This window comes from Erythrolamprus reginae, chromosome 9 (assembly GCF_031021105.1).
Source record: "Erythrolamprus reginae isolate rEryReg1 chromosome 9, rEryReg1.hap1, whole genome shotgun sequence".
NCBI lineage: Eukaryota > Metazoa > Chordata > Lepidosauria > Squamata > Dipsadidae > Erythrolamprus > Erythrolamprus reginae.
In genome coordinates, this window is record NC_091958.1 from 53,547,034 (window position 1) to 53,573,411 (window position 26,378).

At 42.3% G+C, this 26,378-nt stretch overlaps 1 protein-coding gene across 2 annotated transcripts; it reads left to right on the forward strand.

Annotated features, from left to right (window-relative positions):
* The first annotated feature begins 1,467 nt into the window (after positions 1–1,467).
* LOC139172336 (cytochrome P450 3A24-like) lies at positions 1,468–26,378 on the forward strand. 2 transcript variants are annotated; one of them, XM_070761349.1, is made up of 14 exons: positions 1,468–1,661; positions 7,755–7,848; positions 8,001–8,053; positions 9,918–10,017; positions 10,126–10,239; positions 10,365–10,453; positions 12,689–12,837; positions 13,826–13,953; positions 15,543–15,630; positions 16,680–16,840; positions 20,076–20,302; positions 22,241–22,403; positions 25,027–25,113; positions 25,995–26,378. In XM_070761349.1, the coding sequence occupies exons 1-13, from the start codon at positions 1,591–1,593 to the stop codon at positions 25,105–25,107; spliced, it is 1,518 nt and encodes a 505-aa protein (XP_070617450.1). In that variant the 5' UTR covers positions 1,468–1,590; the 3' UTR covers positions 25,108–25,113; positions 25,995–26,378. The 2 variants fall into 2 exon arrangements, with proteins under 2 accessions (XP_070617450.1, XP_070617451.1); XM_070761350.1 differs by having other exon boundaries at positions 1,471–1,661; positions 25,889–26,378.

Consider the following 26,378-nt stretch of genomic DNA (forward strand, 5'->3'; position numbering starts at 1 on the left):
GGAAATCCCAGTGAGATTATGGTTAGCTGATGAAGCTGAAATAAGGCCGAAATAGATCTATCCTAGTCTCCCTTAATTTTCAAATTCAGCCAAAACATGTGACATGTGTGTGTGTGTGTGTGTGTGTGTGTGTGAATGTGTGCGTGAATGTGTGTGTGTGTATATATCACATATTTTGGCTGAATATTTAAAATTAAGGGAGACTAGGATAGCGCTATTTTGGCCTTGTTCTGGCCTCATCAGCTAGCCATACCCTTACTGGGATTTGATCCTAGGGCCTCTGCCTTGTAAGGCAGAGAATTAACCTCTAGGCCACCAGATCCGATCCCTTCAGCTTTATATATATATGTATATGTCACATGTTTTGGCTGAATTTGAAAATTAAGGGAGACTAGGATAGATGTATTTCGGCCTTATTTTGGCCTCCATCAGCTAAGGCAAAGAATATATATATATACTGTATTTAAGCTTCGTGCTGCTATAAATATATTTACAGCAGCACGAAGCTTAAAACTTCAGCCTGATGATGGTGAATGTGATTTCACCGAAACGTCGCATAGACACTCAAAATATTACACGGTCTTGGTATATTCAGGTTTCTTCCCGTGTAGGATTTGGAAATTTCTGGCGATGTTTCGATGAGGTCCCACTCATCATCTTCAGGCTGGTGTTTCTGTCCTTGTTCTAAGGCGAACACTGCGAGACCTAAGCTGCCTTCCTTCTATAAATACTGGTGGCTGGGTGTGGTTTGATGGCTCAGCAATTGCCTGCTGTGTAGAAACTTCCTGGTGAGTCAGTGGGGTAACATCTGGGGTCATTGATGTAGCTGAAGTATGCTGATTAGTTAATGGTTGTTGATTAGGCGTGATATCCTGAGTAGTAGTTGGGCCTCATCGAAACGTCGCCAGAAATTTCCAAATCCTACACGGGAAGAAACCCGAATATACCAAGACCGTCATATATATATATGACGGTCTTGGTATATTCGGGTTTCTTCCCGTGTAGGATTTGGAAATTTCTGGCGACGTTTCGATGAGGTCTCACTCGTCATCTTCAGGCTGGTGTTTCTGTCCTTGTTCTAAGGCGAACAAGAAACCCGAATATACCAAGACCGTCATACCTGTACCCGTGAAAATCTACGAAAACACACATATATATATACACACAGTATATATATTTAATAATTAATAATAATAATAATAATAATAATTTATTAGACTTGTATGCCGCCCCTCTCCGAAGACTTGGAGCGGCTCACAAAAAAATACAAATCACAAATCACATATCACATGTTTTTGCTGAATTTCTATTTCAACGGTTATCTCGGTCAATTATTTTCAAGACCGTTTCACCCCCAGAGTTTAATATTGGCTCAGGTGAACTGTGATTGGACAGCTGTGTTAAGCCTTCTCTGGCACTACTTTGGTTCATGAACTAAATAGTACCTTTCACAACTATTTCACAACTCTTGAGTCTTGACTTTAAAAGCAAAGAGGAGCGGTGGGTTCTCAACCATTGGAACCAGGGGTACTTTCTGTCAATCTTTTTGCCCCCTCGGACCATCAATCTTTCCAAAAGGAGAAGTCCAGGATGGAGCATCTTCCATATTTCTCAGGAGAGACGTGGGCACTTCTGGGTTTGTTCATTGGCCTTCTGATGTTGTAAGTAAAACTTTCTTTCTTTCTTTCTTTCTTTCTTTCCTTCTTTCTTTCTTTCTTTCTTTATTCATTCATTCATTCATTCATTCATTCATTCATTTATTGGATTTGTATGCCACCCCTCTTCGAAGACTCAGGGCGGCTAACAGCAATATGACCTTTAAAGCCCTTCATGGCATTGGACCAGAATATCTCCGAGAATGCCTTCTGCCGCACAAATCCCAGCGACCAGTTAGGTCCCACAGAGTGGGCCTTCTCCGGGTCCCGTCAACTAAACAATGTCGGTTGGCGGGCCCCAGGGGAAGAGCCTTCTCTGTGGCGGTCCCGATTCTCTGGAACCAACTCCCCCCAGAGATTAGAACTGCCCCTACTCTCCTTGCCTTTCGTAAGCTCCTTAAAACCCACCTTTGTCGTCAGGCATGGGGGAACTGAGACATCTCCCCCGGGCATATACAATTTATGCATGGTATGTTTGTATGTATGTTTGCTTAGTAAATGGTTTTTAAAAAATATTTTAAATTATAATTTAGATTTGTCATGAATTGTTTTATTTTGTTGTGAGCCGCCCTGAGTCTGCGGAGAAGGGCGGCATACAAATCTAAATAATAAATAAATAAATAAATAAATAAATAATAAAACAGCATATAATAATAATCCAATACTAAAAACAATTAAAAACCCATTATTATAAAAAACCAAACATACATACAGACATACCATGCATAAAATTGTAAAGGCCTAGGGGGAAAGAGTATCTCAATTCCCCCATGCCTGGCGGCAGAGGTGGGTTTTAAGTAGCTTACGAAAGGCAAGGAGGGTGGGGGCAATTCTAATCTCTGGGGGGAGTTGGTTCCAGAGGGCCAGGGCCGCCACAGAGAAGGCTCTTCCCCTGGGTCCCGCCAAGTGGCATTGTTTAGTTGACGGGACCCGGAGAAGACCCACTCTGTGGGACCTAACTGGTCGCTGGGATTCGTGTAGCAGAAGGCGGTCCATGAGATAATCTGGTCCGGTGCCATGATGTCTTTCTCTGCCTGCATGGATAATTAAAAGGAGGACCAGGGGAGACATGATAGCAGTGTTCCAATGTCTCAGGGGCTGTCACAGAGAGGAGGGGGTCAAGCCAGGGATGGGTTCCTACCGGTACGCTAGGGGCGCCATTCCGAAAGTGGCCCGCAGATTGTGCAATTTGTGCACGACCGCTCTGGTGCCATCTTCGGTGGTCCGCCATCTTCCTTTTCAAAATTTCGGGTCCTTTTTTGCTTCCGCACATTTGCAGAAGCAAAATTACGTGCTCAGGTGTGTGTGTGTGTGTGTTTGTGAGTGCACAAATTGCCAGCATGGGCGTGCATTGCACTGGTATGCCAGTAAGTGGAACCTGCCCTTGGGTCAAGCTATTCTCCAAAGCACTTGAGCGTAAGGCAAGAAGCAATGGGTGGAAACTAATGAAGGAGAGAAGCAACTTAGGCCTAAGGAGAAATTTCCTGACAGTCGGAACTGTTGGTCAGTGGAACAGCTTGCCACCTGGATTTGTGAATGCTGGAAAATTTTTAAGAAGATGTTGGATGACCTTTTCTCTGAAGTGGTGTAGGGTTTCCTGCCTAGGTAGGCGGTTAGACTAGCAGACCTCCAAGGTCCCTTCCAACCCTTAAGTGTTGCACCTCATGATTCTTGACAAATGGATCTTGTCTATTTGTACATTGAGAGCATCTGCACCAAAGACAAATTCCTTGTGTGTCCACTCACACTTGGCCAATAAAAAATTATATTCTATTCTATTCTATTCTATTCTATTCCATTCCATTCCATCTATTCTATTCTATTCTATTCCATTCCATCTATTCTATTCTATTCTATTCTATTCTATTCCATTCCATCTATTCTATTCTATTCTATTCTATTCCATTCCATTCCATTCCATTCCATCTATTCTATTCTATTCTATTCCATTCCATTCCATTCTATTCTGATTTCAGCCTTCTTTGCTGCTGGGGCTCGCATTCTATAGCATAAAGAAAGACATATAATCTTGTGGGTGAGAGTCTATTGCAATGATGGTGAACCTATGGCACGGGTGCCACAGGTGCCACCCAGAACCATATCTGCTGGCACACCATTGCCCCAGCTCAACTCCAACGTTCATGTGTGTGCCGGCCAGCTGATTTTTGGCTTGCACAGAGGCTCTGGGAGGGCATTTTTGGCTTCCAGAGAGCCTCCGGGGGGGATGGGGGAGGGCGTTTGTACCTTCCCACCCCTCCTGGCTCCAGGGAAGCCTGGGGAGGAGCCTACTGGGCCCACCAGAAGTTGGGAAACAGGCCATTTCCATCCTCCAGAGTGCCTCTGGAGGGCAGAGGAAGCTGTTTTCACCCTACCCTGGCATTGAATTATGGGTGTGAGCACTCGTACATGCATGATAGCATGTGCCCATGCTCTTTCAGCACCCGAGGGAAAAAAGGTTCACCATCACTGCTTTAAACTTTAGACCCTCCACCATCCACCATTGAATCCACCTACCTTGCAGGTGTGGCCTTCCTAAAACCAAATAGAGCAATAGGGTTGATATTCCTGGAGGCGTCTGTAATATGGTAAATGATTTAGCTTTACTAAATAAATGGTCAAAGCAATGGAAACTGCAGTTTAATGTTTCCAAATGTAAAATAATGCACTTGGGGAAAAGGAATCCTCAATCTGAGTATTGTATTGGCAGTTCTGTGTTAGCAAATACTTCAAAAGAAAAGGATTTAGGGGTAGTGATTTCTGACAGTCTCAAAATGGGTGAACAGTGCAGTCAGGTGGTAGGGAAAGCAAGTAGGATGCTTGGCTGCATAGCTAGAGGTATAACAAGCAGGAAGAGGGAGATTATGATCCCGCTATATAGAATGCTGGTGAGACCACATTTGGAATACTGTGTTCCGTTCTGGAGACCTCACCTACAAAAAGATATTGACAAAATTGAACGGGTCCAAAGACGGGCTACAAGAATGGTGGAAGGTCTTCAGCATAAAACATATCAGGAAAGACTTAATGAACTCAATCTGTATAGTCTTGAGGACAGAAGGGAAAGGGGGGACATGATCGAAACATTTAAATATATTAAAGGGTTAAATAAGGTCCAGGAGGGAAGTGTTTTTAATAGGAAAGTGAACACAAGAACAAGGGGACACAATCTGAAGTTAGTTGGGGGAAAGATCAAAAGCAACATGAGAAAATATTATTTTACTGAAAGAGTAGTAGATCCTTGGAACAAACTTCCAGCAGACGTGGTAGATAAATCCACAGTAACTGAATTTAAACATGCCTGGGATAAACATAGATCCATCCTAAGATAAAATACAGAAAATAGTATAAGGGCAGACTAGATGGACCATGAGGTCTTTTTCTGCCGTCAGACTTCTAAGATGAGGAACCAGTAGGAAGTTCAGACCGAAGCATGAGAACTTTGCAGATGGACACCTCCAGAAAAGCTAGCTCAGCGCTGATCTCTCAGCCAGAAATATGCCTCGAGTTGCATTTTTTATTTTTCCCTCTTCTCCCCACTTTTCCTTTTTGCCTTGAGCCGGTGGAAGGTCTAAAAGGAAACCTATCTTTCTTTTTCTTTTTTAAAAAAATGATATATATATATATATATATATATATATATATATATATATATATATATATTTGCTCAAGCTTTTAAGACTTCTTTCTAGCTGGGTCCCCTCTTTCTTTATGAAATGATTGGTTTTACCTCGAGGTTATCTCTCTCTGAAGATTTCTGCAGAACCAGCAGAAGTCTTTGCTTATCAACGTCCAGTGCTTATTAAAAAGCCTTTCAGCATCATTATAGCAGAAAGCATGGAGGAAGCTGTTGCAAGCACAGAAACACACACACACACACACAGATATATATATACAGTGATACCTCATCTTACAAACGCCTCGTCATACAAACTTTTTGAGATACAAACCTGGGGTTTAAGATTTTTTTGCCTCTTCTTACAAACTATTTTCACCTTACAAACCCACCGCCGCCGCTGGGATGCCCCTCCTGCGGACTTCCGTTGCCAGCGAAGCACCCATTTTTGCGCTGCTGGGATTCCCCTGAGGCTCCCCTCCATGGGAAACCCCACCTCCGGACTTCCAGGTTTTTGTGATGCTGCAAGGGAATCCCAGCAGGGGAATCCCAGCAGCGCAAAAAAGGGCACTTCGCTGGCAACGGAAGTCCGGAGGTGGGGTTTCCCAGAGAGGGGAGCCTCAGTGAAATCGCAGCATTGCAAAAACACAGAGGTCCGGAGGTGGGGTTTCCTATGGAGGGGAGCCTCAGGGGAATCCCAGCAGTGCAAAAATGGGCGCTTTGGCTGGTAAAAGGGGTGAATTTTGGGCTTGCACGCATTAATCGCTTTTCCATTGATTCCTATGGGAAACATTGTTTCGTCTTACAAACTTTTCACCTTAAGAACCTCGTCCCGGAACCAATTAAGTTTGTAAGACAAGGTATCACTGTATATATATATTTTCATCAGCAGCAAAAATATGTTGCGCGTGTGTGTGTTTTTGTGTGTGTGTATTATATAAATGTATATATATCTTGCCAGATTAAATGCTTACTTCCCGAGTTAACATGTTGGACTGCCTCTGGGAAAGCTTTTGGAAGATCTCCGCATTCCAACCTTGCGTTCTGTATGAAGAGCTGCCATTGTCATTTTTTAAAAAAAAAATATTAACAGCTAAGCAAATTTCTCTCAAGCAGAATGCAACTTTTATTTTGTTTCAATCAGCAGCAGAACCCGAGTGGTGCTTCAAGCAATGCAGTGATCTGTTGGCAGTTTTGCAGAACTAAAATAGATAATTTTCCCCCCTTCTTGCCTGGGATGTGATACGTGAGTGAGGGGGTTAAATTGGCCATATCCTACTCTTCAGTGTAATGCCCATGTAGGTTCCTGTTGCAACTACAGATAGACTAGACTAGACTATAGTCTAGTCTATAGAATATTCTATAGAATAGAATATGAATATGAATCCACAAAGAGGGGCGGAGTATAATTAATAAATGAATAATAAATAGAATAGAATAGCATTCTTTATTGGCCAACTAGACACACAAGGAATTTGTCTTTGGTGCAGATGCTCTCAGTGTACATAAAAGAAAAAGAGACATTTGTCAAAAATCAAGTGGTACAACACTTAATGATTGTCATAGGGGTCAAATCCATATCAATATAAATTATAATGATACAAGCAACAAGTTACAGTCATACAGTCCTAAGTGGGAGGACAGCGGTAATAGGAATGATGAGAAGACTAATAATAATAATAATGCAGCCTTAGTGAATGGTTTGGCACTGGTGAGGGAATTATTTATTTAGCAGAGTGATGGCATTTCTTCCCCAACCCCCAAAATCTTCAACCTTAGATTGTCTAAAGTTGACCTTTCCCCATTTCTAGGAGGTCTGCAAGGGGCATGCATAGATGCATCACTGTGCCTACTGTCCCTGTCCTATTGTCCTATTATTATTATTATTATTATTATTATTATTATTATTATTATTATTATTATTATTATACTACTTATGTTATGTTTATATAAACTACTACTATCCTATTCATGTTTGACAAGTAAACAAACAAACAAACAAATTTTATCAGTGATGGGAGTTTAGGAAGAATGTTGGGATTGTAATATACCAACAAACAACTTCTTCCTCTTCTTCTTCTTCTTCTTCTTCTTCTTCTTCTTCTTCTTCTTCTTCTTCTTCTTCTTCTTCTTCTTCTTCTTCCTCTTCTTCTTCCTCTTCTTCTTCTTCTTCTTCTTCTTCTTCTTCTTCTTCTTCTTCTTCTTCTTCTTCTTCTTCTTCTGGTTCTTTCAGACGTGCAGATAGTCATTGGTAGTCACTTGTTCTATAAATAGTTGGATAGTAGAGGTAGAAATTAGGTGTGGGAAAAGTATTATTATATATAATTAAAATGATCCAAACAATATCCAGTTCACTAAGCACTTGCGTATGTATTGTGACAATATATAAACAAACTCTTTAAAAAAGTCTTTCCTTGCATCCCTAACTTCTTTAGCCAAATTCAAATTCTCCTGAACCCTGAAAAATTGTCTTTAAAAATTAACAGATATGGGACCTGGCCTTACGGAGTCTTCCGGAAGTTGGGTATTCCAGGCCCGATGCCTTTTCCGTTCATCGGTACCGCTTTCGGGTATCGCCATGTAAGTTTTGCAGGTTGTTTGTATTGGCACATGTTCAAGTCTGTGTGGTGAATTTTATGGCAAGGGATGACGGGCAAGCGAGGGGATCTCGCAGCTGCAAAGGGAGATTTTGCCTTTGACGCTCATTTTCTTAATTTTTTTTTCTCTTACAGGGAAGATCCAATTTTGATGTAGACTGTTTTAAAAAATATGGTAAAATTTGGGGGTGAGTATTGATTTCTTTTCCTTTTTTTCGACTGGCAAACTTTCTGTGTTTGTTCCCCTTTGTTTGTGGATATGAGCAAAGGGATTGATACATGAATCATATCTCTCTATCTCTGTCTCTATCATCTCTATCTATCTATCTATCTATCTATCTATCTATCTATCTATCTATCTATATATATATATATATATCTGCATCTGCATCTTTATCTCTACATCTTTATCTTCATCATCCTCATCATCTTTATCTTTATCTCTACATCAACTTCAACATCAAGATCAAGATCAAGATCAACATCTTTATCCTTAACTATTTTTATCTTTAACTATCTTTATCTTCATCTTTATCATCTTTATCTTTATCTCTACATCAACATCAACAACATTTTATCTACATCTTCATCTTCACTTTCACCTTCACCTTTTTCACCTTCACCTTCATCTTCATCTTCACCATCTTCATCTTCATCTTCATCTTCACCTTCACCTTCACCTTCTTCACCTTCACCTTCACCTTCATCTTCAGCACCTTCATCTTCAGCACCTTCACCTTCTTCACCTTCACCTTCACCTTCACCTTCATCTTCACCTTCACCTTCATCTTCACCATCTTCACCATCTTCACTATCTTCTCCTTCACCTTCACCTCCACTTTCACCTTCACCATCTTTATCTTCACCTTCACCATCTTCATCATCTTTATCTTTATCTCTACATCAACTTTAACATCTTCATCTACATCTTTATCATCTTTATCTTTATCTCTACATCAACATCAACAACATTTTATCTACATCTTCATCTTCACTTTCACCTTCACCTTTTTCACCTTCACCTTCACCTTCACCTTCATCTTCATCTTCACCATCTTCACCTTCACCTTCATCTTCACCTTCACCATCTTCTCCTTCACCTTCACCTTCACTTTCAACTTCACCTTCAGCTTCTTCACCTTCACCTTCATCTTCAGCACCTTCATCTTCAGCACCTTCACCTCCTTCACCTTCATCTTCACCTTCATCTTCACCATCTTCACCATCTTCACTATCTTCACCTTCACTTTCACCTTCACCTTCATCTTCATCTTCACCATCTTTATCTTCACCTTCACCACCTTCATCTTCACCTTCACCATCTTCATCATCTTTATCTTTATCTCTACATCAACTTTAACATCTTCATCTACATCTTTAGATATAGATATATCTATATATAGATAGATATATAGATATACAGTGATCCCTCGATTATCGCGAGGGTTCCGTTCCAAGACCCCTCGCGATAATCGATTTTTCGCGATATAGTGGTGCGGAAGTAAAAACACCATCTGCGCATGCGCGCCCTTTTTTCCATGGCCGCGCATGCGCAGATGGTGGAGTTTGCGTGGGCGGCGGGGAAGACCCAGGGAAGGTTCCTTCGGCCGCCCAGCAGCTGATCTGCTTGGCAGCGCGGCAGCAGCAAGGAGCCGAAGATCGGGGTTTCCCCGCCGCCCACGCAAAGGGGAAACCCCGATCTTCGGCTCCTCGCTGCTGCCCGCCCGCCGCTCGCCCGCCCGCCGCCCGCCGCTCGAGAGCAAGAGGGGGAGAGATAGAGAAAGAGAGAGAAGGAAAGAAAGAGATGAGAGAGGGAGGAAGAGAGTGAGAGAGAGGAAGAAGCAAGATAGAGAAAGAGAGAGAGAAAGAAAGATGAGAAAGGAAGAGAGTGACGTCATCGGGTGGGAAAATATTTTTAATTAATATTTTTTGAAAAATCGCGATATAGCGTTTCGCGAAGATCGAGATCGTGAAAATCGAGGGATCACTGTATTTAGATATAGTATGCAACTCTTGCCAGACTTCAGCTTACCCATCGACCACTCATTCTAGGACTTATGACGGACGGCAGCCGATGCTGGCTATAACAGACCCTGAAATAATTAAAATTGTACTGGTAAAAGAAAGTTATTCTGCCTTCCTGAATCGTGGGGTGAGTTCCAACTTTGCAAATGTTCTGACAGTTGCAGGAAGGGGCATGTCTTGTCTAGTGAAGACCTCCACATCCATTTTTCTCTCTTTCTCCAAATGTGGTCCTTAGAATTTTCTTCCACGGGGCCAGTTAAAGACATCCATTGTGACAGCAGAAGATGACCATTGGAAGAGGATTCGGACGGTGCTCTCACCCACTTTCACCAGTGGAAGGCTAAAAGAGGTGAGGAGTAAGAGGAGGCTGTGACCCCAAACCCTGACTTTTGCTGTGGGACAAAACGAGAGCCTCTCTTTCTTTCTCTCCCTCACTCGCATTTTATGTTTCTCCATCCTCTTCTTCTCCCTCAGATGCTTCCCATCATTCAGAACTATGTGGAAAATTTATTAGCCTTTTTGCAGAAGAAAGCTGACCGAGACGAACTGGTCAACGTTAAAGAGTGAGTAACAGTCGGACCGTGTGGGCTGGGGTGGGCTGGGCCGTCCATCTCTGGACGGTCCTTTGTTTGGAAACTCACTTCCTGAGGAACCTGGACCGCTAGTGGGAAAGAAGAAACATGAGGATGATAGCAACAAAAAACTTATTTTTATTTATTTATTTATTTTGTCCAATACACAATGAGGGTTTTAGTGGGTATATATCTATATACTCATAGTAAAATACATGATGAAGGTTATAGAGGAGATACTCATATTAAAATATATCTAAGAAATAATAGAAAAGAAGATATAGGAATAGAACATATCAATGAAAGAACAGAAGAAAGGTATAGGAGATATAGGAGAGAAATAGGACAGGGGACGGAAGGCACTCTAGTGCACTTGTACTCGCCCCTTACTGACCTCTTAGGAATCTGGATAGGTCAACCGTAGATAATCTAAGGGTAAAGTGTTGGGGGTTTGGGGATGACACTATGGAGTCCGGTAATGAGTTCCACGCTTCGACAACTCGGTTACTGAAGTCATATTTTTTATAGTCAAGTTTGGAGCGGTTAATATTAAGTTTAAATCTGTTGTGTGCTCTTGTGTTGTTGTGGTTGAAGCTGAAGTAGTCGCCGACAGGCAGGACGTTGCAGCATATGATCTTGTGGGCAATACTTAGATCTTGTTTAAGGCATCTTAGTTCAAGGCTTTCTAGGCCCAGGATTGAAAGTCTAGTCTCGTAGGGTGTTCTATTTCGAGTGGAGGAGTGAAGGGCTCTTCTGGTGAAGGATCTTTGGACATTTTCAAGCGTGTTAATGTCTGAGATGCGATATGGGTTCCAAACAGATGAGCTGTATTCGAGGATGGGTCTGGCAAAAGTTTTGTAAGCTCTGGTAAGTAGTGAGAGATTGCCAGAGCAGAAGCTACGTAGGATTAGGTTTACAACTCTTGAAGCCTTCTTGGCTATAGTGTTGCAGTGGGCTTTGGCACTTAAATCTTTTGTTAGTAGTATACCAACTTCTCAGCAGATGACCATGGATAGCCTATAGCCATGACGGTGAGCCTACAGCACATGTGCCACAGATGGCACATGGAACCATATCAGAGAGCACATAAGATTTTGCCAAAAATCCCCCAACAGACAAACCGGAAGTTCAGAAAAATGCACTTCCTGTTTGCCATTGTGCTGTTGTTTGCACTCCGGAGGGTTCAGGGAAGCTTCCTGAAGCCCCGGAGTGCAAAAAACAGCACAATGGGCAAACCGGAAGTGCATTTTCTAAACTTCCGGTTTGCCTGTTGTGCTATTTTTTGCACTCTGAAGCTTCAGGAAACTTCCCCCAACCCTCCGGAGTGCAAAAAATACCATAACTGCAAAGCAGAACTGTGTTTTCCCGAACTTCCGGTTTGCCCTTTGGATATTTTTTTCACCTACCAGATTTCAGAAAGGCCTATGAGCATGTGTAGGGGGGGGGGCAGTATAGGGGATTGTGCATATGTGTGGGGAAGGGAGGGGTATGCCTGCTAGCACACCAATGCACACCCCTTTTGGCACACGAACCACAAAAGGTTCGCCCTCACTGCCCTATAGGATTGTGCTCTAGGACAGGGTCTCTAATCTTGGCAACGTTTAAGACTTGTGGACTTCAACTCCCAGAATTCCTCAGCCAGCTATGAATGATAGAGTTGAAAGAAGCCAGAAAGGTCGCCTAAGTCAGGGGTCTCCAATATTGGCAACTTTAAGACTTGTGGACTTCAACTCCCAGAATTCCTCAGCCAGCTATGAATGATAGAGTTGAAAGAAGCCAGAAAGGTCGCCTAAGTCAGGGGTCTCCAATCTTGGCAACTTTAAGACTTGTGAACTTCAACTCCCAGAATTCCCCAGCCTGGCTGTTGACCCACAAAGTCCCTTTCAATTCTGTTAATCTGTAATCTGGCAGTAGATCAAGATCCCATTTTAGAAGACAAAGTAATCTCTGCTGGAGTAGGTCGCCTAGTGCTTCAAAACGCTGATTAAGCATAAAACCCAGGTCTCAAAGTTCATGTCCTAGATCCAAATGTTGTAAATCTAGATCAAAGAGCACACTGATATCTAGCAGATGTTTACAAACAGATCCAGATCACCTAAAGAAAATGTTCCAGACATAAAAATTCGACGTGTAGATTAGATAGATAGATACACAGATGGGCCTTTGAGGGCCTCGTTCCTTCTTCTTTTTCCTTATTTTGACCACTTGTGTCTTGCATTTATCCAGAATCTTCGGTGCCTACAGCATGGACGTCATCACAAGCACCTCTTTTGGTGTCAACACGGATTCCATCAGCAATCCCAAAGACCCCTTTGTCCAACAGGCACAGAAATTGCTGACCATTGGCTTGCTTTCTCCGCTGTTTATTTTATCATGTAGGTTGACTCTACCTTCATCATCCTTTGTAACCTCTGACAAGATTTAGCAATTTATCTATTTGTCTTTCTTTCTTTCTTTTTCTTTCTTTCTTTCTTTATCTACCTACCTACCTATCTGACTTGATCAAAGTGCATAAAATCATGCATAGGATAGAAAATATTTTCTATATAGGATATTTTCTCTATCACACAATACTAGGACGAGGGGGCCCTCCCTAAAGCTCATAGGGAAGAAAGTGAGGACAAATAAAGGGAAATATTTTTTCACCCAGAGGGTCCTTGGTTGATGGGATTCACTTCCAGAAGAGGTCATGACAGCTGTCAGCCTGGAGAGCTTCAAGGCAGGATTGGACAGATTCATGGATGTGAAGTGTATCCTAGATGGTTATTGAAACGGATGTCCAAGTGCCGCCTCTATGTTGGTTGAGGCAGGCAGGGTTCCCTTGTGTACCATTTTTTGGGGGTCAAGGGAAAGGGAGGGTCTTGCCTTCTCTTTCTGCTCAAGATCCCCATGGACAATTGGTGGGCCACTATGTGACACAGAATGCTGGACTCGATGGGCTTTGGCCCGATTCAACCTGGCTCTTCTTATATTTCTATCTATCTATCTATCTATCTATCTATCTATCTATCTATCTATCTATCTATCTATCTATCTACCTACCTACCTACCTACCTACCTACCTATCTACCTACCTATCTATCTACCTACCTATCATCTACCTACCTATCAATCCATCAATCCATCTATCCAACCCTCCATCCATCCCTCCCTCTTCTCATCCAATTGTAGTATTGATCATGTGTAATTGATAGAGTGGATTTTATCATGGATTTTATCTGTTATTTATCATTTTATCTTCTTTTGGTTGTGTATTTACTGAGTGTTTTTATTTGTTTTCATCAATGACTCTAATAAATTTGATCTGATGTGTTTCTCATGACATCTGTAGGGTTCCTCTAACAGTTACCCCTCTCTTTCCAGATGTTGCCCCATGGATGATGCCTCTTCTTGAGAAGATGAATTTCAGCTTTTTTTCCACTGAATCCACAGAGTTCTTCACGAGGTCCATTCAAAAAATTAAAGAGAAGAGGTCCCAGGAGGGTGAAAAGGTACAGGAGAAGCCTCAACTATTAAGTTAATTCTGGGAAAAAAAATATCCACCAAGAATCGGGAATTGTAATCTTTTCCAAGCTAATTAGTTTCATGGTTCATCATAAACAAAGAGACATGACGGCAGTCTTCCAATATTTGAGGAACTCAAAAAGCAACAAAATGCTTAGGGGACCGGAGGCTAAAACATGCAAAGAACAGTTGCAGGAACTGGGCATGGCTAGTCCAATGCAAAGAAGGGCCAGGGGAGACATGATAGCAGTCTTCCAATATCTCAGGGGTTGACACAAAGAAGAAGGAGTCAAGCTATTCTCCAAAGCACCTAAGGGTAGAACAAGAAGCAATGGGTGGAAACTAATCTAACTTAAACTAATTAGAGCCGGGGTGGCGCAGCAGGTAGAGTGATGTACTGCAGGCCACTGAAACTGACTGTAGATCTGTAGGTTCAAATCTCATCACCATCTCTTCCATCAGCCCTTCCATCCTTCCGAGGTGGGTAAAATGAGGGCCCGGATTATGGGGGCAATAGGCTGGCTCTCTTAAAAAAGTGCTATTGCTAACATGTTGTAAGCCACCCTGAATCTAAGGAGAAAGGTAGCACAAAAATTGAATCAATCAATCAATCAAGTAATTAAATCAATCAATCAATCAATCAATTAATTTGATTTTTTAAATTAATTAATTTTAATTAATTATTTTGTTACTTTTTAAAAATTAATTAATCAGTCAAGGAGAAGGGTGGCATAAAAATCAAAATAAATAAGTAAACAAACAAACAAATAAATAAATAATAAGCAACCTAGAAATGAGGAGAAATTTCCTGACAGTTAGAACAATTAACCAGTGGAATGGTTAATAGAAACATATAGTTTATACTACAGCAGTCAGAGAGAGGGAGAGAGAGAGAGAGAGAAAGAGAAAGAGAGAGAGAAAGAGCCATGCCTCTGGCTCCCTCTTCTGGCAGTCCATAGCACTAACGCTTAAAGCAATAGTGTTTCAATACATTTAAGCATACATTGTGGGTTGGTGTTCTATATTGCTAAACCCAACCAGTTCCAACTCTGTTATTAAGCTGAAAAGGCTGCTTTAGAGAAGTGTTGGGTAAGCTTTCTTATCTCACTAACAAGGGGCCTGTCTGTTTATTTTATTTACTTTTTGGGAAATAAGAATTAAGAATAAGAATGGTGCTAAGGCTTCAGGATTTGGGACATTTCAATTACAGCCTAGGAAAAATCATAATCTAACAATGTTTTTTTTTTTTTACATACTGGGCTTCTTGTGCAAAGCAATGCCATCAATACATTAGATTATATGGGGTTTCGATTGGCTCAGACGTGGTTCTATCCTGGGCAGGATCAACCCTTTTTTTTTTTTGCTTAGATTTAAAATAAAACATAGCCTTCCATGTTAGGTTTAAGCCTATCTAATCTTTTCCTGTATTAATTCCCTTTCAAATTAAACTGCGACGTTGCAACCAGTGACCTGAGAATAATTAGGGGATTGTGGTTATCAAAACTCCGAAGTTGTTGCTATTGTGTAAATACCACTCTACTTTGGAAAGGATTCTGAAATTCTCTTATTATTTCAGAGAAGAGTGGATTTTTTGCATCTGCTGATAGAATCTCAAAACTCCTTGACAAGCCACGAGATGAATGGTGTGAATCACACCTATAAAGGTAATAATTTGAAATCATCCTCAACGGTCACATCTCCAAACCAGAATCAGCTTTCTTTGCTAAGTCTGCTAGTGTGGAAATGAATAAAACAATGCGTGTGAAACAGACCGACTTCTCGGTGAAAGTGGGAGGAAGCATTGAGACAGTTCAGAAATATTTTTAAGTAAAGTTGGTGGATTTGAAGGGAAAACTTCATATAAGAATCCAGAGCATCTTAGATGAGGCCCAGGGATCGGTTTCTTTTTCTTTTTTTAAAAATGTTTATTTAGTTTTTCAAATACAATAAAAAAGAAAGAAATCTCATTATATACATGCAGATCATTGCCTGTTATTTCAGTTATTTCAGTATGCAAATGTTCCATTTCTAATTGATTAGATTCATCATTAAAAAGAAAAATAGATAACTACTATTGACGGGACCCAGGGAAAGAGCCTTCTTTGTGGCAGCCCCGACCCTCTGGAACCAGCTCCCCCCAGAGATTAGAACTGCCCCCACCCTCCTTGCCTTTCGTAAACTCCTTAAAACCCACCTTTGCTGTCAGGCATGGGGGAATTGAAACATCTCCCCCGGGCCTATACAGTTATGTATAGTATGCTTGTGTGTATGTTTGCTTTTAATAATGGGGCTTTTAGTGTTTCTTTTAAATTATTAGATTTGTTATATATTGTTTATTATTGCTGTGAGCTGCCCCGAGTCTATGGAGAGGGCGGCATACAAATCTAATAAGTAAGTAAGTAAGTAAATAAGTAAGTAAGTAAGTAAGTAAGTAAGTAAGTAAGTAAGTAAGTAAGTAAGTAAGTAAGTAAGTAAATAAGTAAATAAGTAAATAAGTAAGTAAGTAAGTAAGTAAGTAAGTAAGTAAGTAAGTAAGTAAGTAAGTAAGTAAATAAATATAATATTAATAATGCCAAAGAGCGACTCGCCAATGGATCAATAAAGAAAGTTGACCCTATTCTTCTGCATCTCCTCCAAAGTTTGTTACGTCAGGGTTTCTTTGCATATGAAAGTGGCCTTCAACTTTTCTCTCTCCCCTTCCTTCTTCATGTAGGTTTGACTGACTCTGAGATTCTGGCTCAAGCAGTTATCTTCATTTTTGCTGGCTATGAGACGGTCAGCACCATCCTCAGTTTCTTGACATACGAACTGGCCCTGCAGCCTGACATCCAGCAAAAACTTCAGGAGGAGATTGACGAAGTTCTGCCGAACAAGGTAGGTGGAACTTAACATTGGTGCGATGAGGCTTCCAACTATGTCCATTAAACTCCGCCTTGATTCCCATAGTCTGGGATGTTAAGTGTTCTCTCTGTCTCGACAACCAGCCAGCAATTAAATCCCAATTAATACTCAGGTACAGAGTTGGGAAGGATAAGAGTCTATTGGACAAGCAAACTTGTTGAAAACCACAAATTAGCTGCCTCGAGTCTATGGAGAGGGGCGGCATACTAATAATAATAATAATAATAATAATAATAATAATAATAATTATTATTATTATTATTATTATTATTATTATTGGATTTGTATGCCGCCCCTCTCCGCAGACTCGGGGCGGCTAACAACAGTGGTAAAACAACATGAGCAATCCAATTAATAAAAACAACTAAAAAACCCTTATTATAAAAAACGAAACATACACACAAACATACCATGCATAACTTGTAATAGCCTAGGGGGAATGGATATCTTAACTCCCCCATGCCTGGCGACAAAGGTGGGTCTTGAGTAATTTGCGAAAGACAAGGAGGGTGGGGGGCGTTCTAATCTCTGGGGGAGTTGATTCCAGAGGGCCGGGGCCGCCACAGAGAAGGCTCTTCCCCTGGGGCCTGCCAAACGACATTGTTTGGTCGACGGGACCCAGAGAAGGCCAACTCTGTGGGACCTTATTGGCCGCTCGGATTCGTGCGGTAGAAGGCGGTTCCGGATGTTTTCTGGCCCAATGCCATGTAGGGCTTTAAAGGTCATAATCAAATCAAATCAAATCAAATCAAATCAAATCAAATCAAATCAATGAATGAATAAATCTAATAAATAAAATTAGAACAAAGAATGTCCCCCGACTGTCAAAATTTAAAGCCAGAGGCAAAACTGGTAAGGAAGGTTCCAAAACAGAGTTGTAACTGAAAATCTGAAACAGAAATACTCACAGACGTCTCAAAACTATATTTTCTCAAGACTGCAGCAATATTCTGGCTCCTTGGAACATATTTTTACAATCCGACCAATCAGGTGTTTTACGGTGGGGAGCATCCCTCTGACCTTCCTGCCAATCAGCTTCAAGCTCTGTAGGCAGAATTGGTGCTCAACTTATGGTTGGGGGTCACCACAAACCGAGGAACTGTATTAAGGGGTCGCGGCATTAGAAAGGTTGAGAGCCGCTGTTCTAAGCGTTAAGGAAAGCCTGCTAACCACACCATGATGACAAGAACGATAAAACACTTCTTACTCTTGGCACCCTTTAGAACATGCAATCCACAGTGAGCAGGTTGCCATGGTAACGCTATGTCACCACCTGCAGCGATAGGGATGTGATAACACGAGACAAAACAAGCTGTTGTTGATACACCAGCCTCTCAGAGAGCAAGCCAGCTAACCTGGCTTGGGTCCAAGGCCTGCGGTTGGCGAATTATTGTTTGTTTAGGGTCTCTGTGTTGCTTGATTTCTGTTGTTTGCAAGATGGTTTCAGCCTGGGATGCTCATTTGATGTTTTTATTTGTTTTGATGGATGGTCCAGTCTTGTAGGCCCTCCAGAGTCTGTTGGAGTGGAGTGACTAATATATTCTAAACAAACAGACAAACAAACAAACAAACAAACAGACAAATACAAAACACAAACAAAGTATTGGAGCTCGTTGTCATCTAAATTCCTGTTGTGAGCCGCTCCAAGTCTTCGGAGAGGGATGGCATACAAATCTAATTATTATTATTGTTGTTGTTATTGTTGTTGTTATTATTATTATTATTATTATTATTATTATTATTATTATTATTATTATTATTATGTCAGTACAACACAGCAAACGAGATCACTATGCTGGATTTCGTATTTCATCACCAGTCGGGAGCTTCCCAAGCACCTAGGACTGCGTGATGTAGCAGCGAATTATGTTTGCCGATCCCAGTAAAGCGGCCTTTTGCAATTGACAGATGGAGATTTTGTCAATTCCGATGGTTTTCAAATGTCCATTCAGATCCTTTGGCCCTGCGCCCAGCGTGCCAAGTACCACTGGGACCACTTTCACTGGCTTATGCCAGAGTCGTTGCAGCTCGATTTTTAGATCTTCGTATTTCACTAATTTCTCTAGCTGGTTCTCCTCAATTCTGCTGTCTCCTGGGATTGCAATGTCGATGATCCATACTTTCTTTTTCTCCATGATCACAATGTCTGTTGTGTTATGCTTCAGAATTCGGTCAGTCTGAAGTCATTATTATTATTATTATTAATAATAATAATAATAATAATAATAATAATAATAATAAACAGAAGGACTTCAAAGTCTGTAGGCCAGACTGGGAGATTCAAAACACAGAATGTGAGTAATTGAGACAACCATATGAATGTATCCGGAAAGCTACAGGAGTTAACTTTCTTGAGTCCATGAGTCTTTTTCTACGGAGAGTCTCAATCACTCAGGACATGGTTGTCCCAAAGATGCTTTTTCAAGAGGTGACTGGACTTTCTGGTTTTTCTTTGAAAGACATTTTGCTTCTCGACCACGAAGCTTCTTCAGCTGGGACTGGATTGCTCCAGCCACCATGCAGTCAGAACTGAAGAAGCTTCTGGGATAGGAAGCGGAATGTCTTCAAAGAAAAACAGGGAAGGCCAGTTGACCCCTGGAAAAGCACCTTTGGGACATGAATAAAATAGAATAGAATATTATATAGAATAGAATAGAATGTAGAATGTAGAATGTAGAATGAAGAATATAGAATATAGAGTATAGAATAGAACATAGAACATAGAACATAGAACATAGAACATAGAACATAGAACATAGAACATAGAATAGAATATAGAATAGAATATAGAATAGAATAGAATATAGAATCAAATAGAATAGAATATAGAATAGAATAGAATAGAGTATAGAACAGAACAGAGCAAGCAGAACAGAATTATTGGCCAAGTGTCATTGGACACACAAGGAATTGGTCTTCGGTGCAGATGCTCTCAGTGTACATAAAAGAAAAAGATGCATTTGTCAAGAATCATGAGGTCCAACACTTCATGATTGTCACAGGGGTACAAATAAGCAATCAGGAAACCATCAATATTAATAAAAATCTTAGGATACAAGCAACAAGTTACAGTCCTACAGTCATAACTGGGAGGACATGGGGGATAGGAATGATGAGAAAAAACTAGTAGTAATATTAACATAAGTTAAATTAGTTAGGGACCAAATCAGCAGGGGTGATTTTTTAAATCTCTCTCTTTCTTTCTCAGGCTCCAATCACCTACGAGGCCCTCGTGCAAATGGAGTACCTGGATATGGTCCTTAGCGAAACCCTCCGAATGCATCCAGCTGCTGGGCGACTTCAAAGAATGTGCAAGAGCACCATCGAATTGAACGGAATCACCATCCCCAAAGGCATGGGTATTGTCATCCCGCCTGTAGTCTTGCACTACGATCCGGAATACTGGCCAGAACCCGAGCGATTTAAGCCTGAAAGGTACCCTTGGATGTTTGTCTGTTTTTAAAAAAATGCTCCCAGTTCTCATAATCGATGATTTGATGGTAAAAAACCCCCCACCAACCTGGGTTGAATCTTCCAGACAGTGAGATTGTTAGGTGATCTTGGCGATGGTCAAAGTTGGCCTGTTGGTAAGGCAGAGAAATTGGGGGCCTGTAACGGGCTGGGAGAATAACTTCGGGAGATGGAAGGATGTGGTCACAGCCTAAACAATGGTCTGATAAGAGACCACTAAACCCAAAGTGGGAATACAGCTGGAGGAAGCATCTTAGAAAAAGATCCTTCCAATTTCTCTGGAACATAAACGTAAAGTGGAAGTGATGTGCCGGTGCCTGGAGGCTGTTGGGGCCTGGATGGGTGTCAACAGACTCAAACTCAACCCCGATAAGACGGAGTGGCTGTGGGTTTTGCCTCCCAAGGACAATTCCATCTGTCCGTCCATTACCCTGGGGGGGGGGGAATTACTAACCCCCTCAGAGAGGGTCCGCAACTTGGGCGTCCTCCTCGATCCACAGCTCACATTAGAGAAACACCTTTCAGCTGTGGCGAGGGGGGCGTTTGCCCAGGTTCGCCTGGTGCACCAATTGCGGCCCTATTTGGACCGGGAGTCACTGCTCACAGTCACTCATGCCCTCATCACCTCAAGGTTCGATTACTGTAACGCTCTCTACATGGGGCTATCTTTGAAAAGTGTTCGGAAACTTCAGATCGTGCAGAATGCAGCTGCGAGAGCAATCATGGGCTTCCCAAGATATGCCCTTGTTACACCAACACTCCGCAGCCTGCATTGGTTGCCGATCAATTTCCGGTCACAATTCAAAGAGTTGGTTATGACCTATAAAGCCCTTCATGGCATCGGACCAGAATATCTCCGGGACCGCCTTCTGCCGCACAAATCCCAGCGACCAGTTAGGTCCCACAGAGTGGGTCTTCTCCGGGTCCCATCAACCAAACAATATCGCTTGGCGGGACCCAGAAAAAGAGCCTTCTCTGTGGCGGCCCCGACCCTCTAGAACCAACTCCCCCCAGAGATTAGAATTGCCCCCACCCTCCTTGCCTTTCGTAAGCTGCTTAAAACCCACCTCTGCCGCCAGGCATGGGGGAACTAAGATACACTTTCCCCCTAGGCCTTCACAATTTTATGTATGGTATGTTTGTATGTATGATTGGTTTTTATATAATGGGTTTTTAACTGTTTTTTAGTATTGGATTTTGTTGTACTGTTTTACTGCTGTTGTTAGCAGTAAATAATAATAATAATAATAATAATAATAATAATAATAATAATAATAATAAAGGAAGCGAGAAGAGTTTTCAAACCGGCGAGACTCACCTTACCGTAAAAGTTCGATTAGTAATTCCTGGTTTTGCTTACCTGGTCTGGACTACCTTGAAGGGCTAATGGTGCCATCTTAAGACTCTTCCAACCTGCCCCTCCCCGAAGAGTCTGATGCCTCAAGGATCCACTAATAAATCTAATAAATTATTATTAATTATTAAGCTTCAGAAGAGACGCAACTTAAAAAACGAGAGGCAAACCATTGATGGAATGAATCCTATTGGAGTTGGGTGGTAGATAAATGCAATTAAAAATAAAAATAAATAAATAAATTGAAAATAATTTGGTGGTTATTGGGTTTAAAGAATCAAGACCATGCATTAAACTTCCAGTTAAACCGATGTATTGTTCATGCCTACACCCAAGAATGAGCACTGAATTGCGAAGGGAATTTGAGTGGGATTGGATTTAGACTGTTTGTGGGCATGTAACGATTCCAGGCTGATTGCTCTCTTGACTCCACCTCCCCCAGGCTCTGCCTATGTATTTATGTATTTATTGCATTTATATGCCACTCACTCCTTTTCCTACAGCGGTTGACAACTGTCATTGACCGAATGTCGGCTTGTCCCCAACAGATTCAGCAAAGAGGTCAAAGACAAAATCAACCCTTATACTTACTTGCCTTTCGGAGCTGGTCCACGCAACTGCATTGGGATGAGATTTGCCCTCCTTACCATGAAGGCGGCTGTAGCCAGCCTGATGCAACGTTTTACTTTCCAGCCCTGCAAAGAAACACAGGTGAGGATCAAGAACGGAGCGATGTGCTCCTCTAGACCAGTGTTTTTCAACCAGCGTGCCATGGCACATTAGTGTGCCGCGAGACATGGTCAGGTGTGCCGCAAAGCTCAGCAAGAGAGAGAAAGAGAGAGAGAGAGAAAGAAAGAGGGAGAGAAAGAAAGCAAGAGACAGAGAGAGACAGAAAGCGAGAGAGAAAGAGGGAGAGAAAGAAAGCAAGAGACAGAGAGAGAAAGAAAGAAAGCAAGAGAGAGAGAGAAAGAAAGCAAGAGAGAGAGATAAAGAGAGAAAGAGAGAGAGAGAGAAAAAGAAAGAAAGCAAGAAAGAGAGAGAGAAAGAAAGCAAAAGAGAGAGAGAGAGAGAAAGCAAGAGAGAAAGAGAGAGAAAGAAAGCAAGAGAGAGAGAAAGAGAGGCTGGGAAGGAGGGAGAGATAGAAAGAGAGCAAATAGGAGAGGAAGGAAGAGAGAAAGAAAGAGGGATGGACAGAGAGGGGAAGGAAGGAAGAGAGAGAAAGAGGGAGAGAAATAGAGTGAAAGGAGGAAGAGAGAGAGATAACATTTTTTTGTCCAAACTTTTTTTAGCCCCCCCACTCTCCCCCCGCTCAATGTGCCCCATGATTTTGTATATGTAAAAAATGTGCCGCAGCTCAAAAAAGGTTGAAAATCACCGATCTAGACAAAGAAAACAACAGGTTGGCATCAAATCTCACCCTCCCCGTTTCGTCTCACCGTAGCAGAGACAGGAGAGCTAATGAAAGTGTCATGCAGACAGCTATTGTGGAGAGTTTAAAAACTCTGACAGCAGGCAATGCTTCACCTGCAGCCCATATAACTGCCAAGTGTTTGGAAGATGCAGTTTGTAGTTTGGTGTCTTAACCTATTGACTCCCGCTTGGCAGTTGGAAGAGAAGATAAGCGTGGATTCGAAAGCCGTGTTCTCGGTCCGTCTCTGTCTTTCTTGACTAGCGTGGGTCTAACTCCACAAGGGAGAAACGCAACTAGCGATAGTGATCGCCTTTAGACTTATATATTGCTTCACAGTGCTTTTACAGCCCTCACTAAGCGGTTTACAGAGTCAGCCTCTTGCCCCCAACAATCTGGGTCATTTGACCCACCTTGGAAGGAAGGAAGGAGGGAAGGGAGGGAGGGAGGAAGGAAGGGAGGGAGGGAGGGAGGAAGGGAGGGAGGAAGGAAGGAAGGAAGGGAGGGAGGGAGGAAGGAAGGAAGGGAGGGAGGGAGGAAGGAAGGAAGGGAGGGAGGGAGGAAGGAAGGAAGGGAGGGAGGGAGGGAGGGAGGGAGGAAGGAAGGAAGGGAGGGAGGGAGGGAGGGAGGAAGGAAGGGAGGGAGGGAGGAAGGAAGGAAGGAAGGGAGGGAGGGAGGGAGGGAGGGAGGAAGGGAGGGAGGGAGGAAGGAAGGGAGGGAGGGAGGGAGGGAGAAAGGAAGGAAGGAAGGGAGGGAGGGAGGAAGGGCAATACCACTTAGACTTATATACCACTTCCCATGCGTTACAGCCCTCTTTAAGCGGTTTACAGAGTCAGCCTCTTGCCCCTAACAATCTGGGTCCCCATTTGATCCACCTCGGAAGAATGGAAGGATGGTCAGGATCAATCTCCTGGTAGTGGGCAGAATTAGCCTGAAATATTATAATCATTGCACCACCATAGGTAGGTACATAGCTAGGTATGTAGGTAGGAAGGAATCAAGAAAGGAAGGAAGGAAGGAATCAAGGAAGGAAGGAAGGAATCAAGGAAGGAAGGAAGGAAGGAAGGAAGGAATCAAGGAAGGAAGGAAGGGCAATGCCACTTAGACTTATATACCACTTTCCAGTGCTTTACAGCCCTCTGTAAGCAGTTTACAGAGTCAGCCTCTTGCCCCTATCAATCTGGGTCCTCATTTGACCCATCTCAGAAGGAAGGAAGGAAGGAAGGAAGGAAGGAAGGAAGGATGGAAGGAAGGAAGGAAGGAAGGAAGGGCAATGCCACTTAGACTTATATACCACTTTCCAGTGCTTTACAGCCCTCTGTAAGCAGTTTACAGAGTCAGCCTCTTGTCCCTAACAATCTGGGTCCCCATTTGACCCATCTCAGAAGGAAGGAAGGAAGGAAGGATGGAAGGATGGAAGGAAGGAAGGAAGGAAGGGCAATACCACTTAGACTTATATACCACTTCCCAGTGCTTTACAGCCCTCTGTAAGCGGTTTACAGAGTCAGCCACAATCTGGGTCCTCATTTGACCCACCTCGGAAGGATGGAAGGATGGTCAGGATCAATCTCCTGGTAGTGGGCAGAATTAGCCTGAAATATTATAATCATTGCACCACTATATGTAGGTACATAGCTAGGTATGTAGGTAGGAAGGAATCAAGGAAGGAAGGAAGGAAGGAAGGAAGGACAATACTACTTAGATTTATATATTGCTTCCCAGTGCTTTATAGCCCTCTCTAAGTGGTTTACAGAGTCAGCCTCTTGTCCCCAACAATCTGGGTCCTCATTTGACCCACCTTGGAAGGACGGAAGGCTGAGTCAACCTTGAGCCTGGTGAGATTTGATCTGAATCTCTGCCCTGAATTTGCCTGCATTTTATTTTCCATTATTTAAATACAACTTGTCCGTATCTTTCCTGATGTAGATCCCACTGGTGTTTTCCAAAAATGGGATCTTCAGGAGACCTACAAAACCAATCGTCTTGAAGATCATCCACAGAGCCTAAACCGAGGTACATATCCCTCCCATTGGAGTTTCTGTATATTTTTAAGGATTATTTTTTAAACTGGGAAATGGATTTTACATGGCTGTTATAAACTCTTTTTCTTTCTCTCTTTCTCCTTCTCTCTCTCTGTATGTCTTTCTCTCTGTTTCTCTCTGTGTCTCTGCCTCTGTCTCTCTCTTTTCTGTCATTCTCTCTCTCTCTGTGTCTCACTCTGTCACTCTCTCTGTGTGTCTCTGACTGTCTCTTTCTGTCTCTTTCTGTCTCTGTCTCTCTGTGTGTGTCTGTCTCTTTATCTCTGCCTCTCTCTCTCTGTCTCTCTCTCTTTCTCTCTGTCTATCTGTCTGTCATTCTGTCTGTCTCTTTCTGTCTCTGTCTTTTTCTGTCTGTCTCCCTCTCCCTCTCTGCCTTTCTCTCTCTGTGTCTGTCTCTCTCTGTCTGTCTTTCTCTCCCTCTTTCTTTCTCTCTCTCTCTGTGTCACTCTTTCTGTCTCTGTCTCTTTCTTTCTCTGTCTCTCTGTGTGTGTCTCTCTCTGTCTCTTTATCTCTGCCTCTCTCTCTCTTTCTCTCTCTCTCTGTCTATCTGTCTGTCATTCTGTCTGTCTCTTTCTGTCTCTGTCTTTTTCTGTCTGTCTCCCTCTCTGCCTTTCTCTCTGTGTGTCTGTCTCTCTCTGTCTGTCTTTCTCTCCCTCCCTCCCTCTTTCTTTCTTTCTTTCTTTCTTTCTTTCTTTCTTTCTCTCTCTCTCTGTCACTCTTTCTGTCTCTGTCTCTCTGTCTCTTTCTAGCTCTGTCTCTCTCTGTCTCTTTATCTCTGCCTCTGCCTCTGTCTGTCTGTCTCTGTCTGTTTATATGACTGTCTGTCTGTCTGTCTCTCTCTGTATATAATTGCAGGAGATTTAACTGCACGAAGAGACCTACTCCCGAAGATGGATGGAATTTGCCCCTTTCGCTCTTTCTGGAGTTTCTTCGTTCCTCAACTCAGGTTTTCTCTCTCTCACTCCATTAAACCGTGTTCTATATCTTCACCACCAAAGTGAAGTTAGTGACATTCTTCCTTGGTTGGCCCAGCTGATGGGAGAAGACTGGAACTTTTCAAAACCAGAGTCTTGTCAAGCCAGGAGATGACAACTGGCCTTTGAAACCATAAGACTTTCCTAAGGATAACAGAGGCGTTTATTCTCCTGTCTTGTGTAATGTTTGTTTGGAATCCTGTACAGGTATTTTGTAATTAGTTTTGTGTAGAAATAACGAGAATGTAATAAAAAGTCACCTATG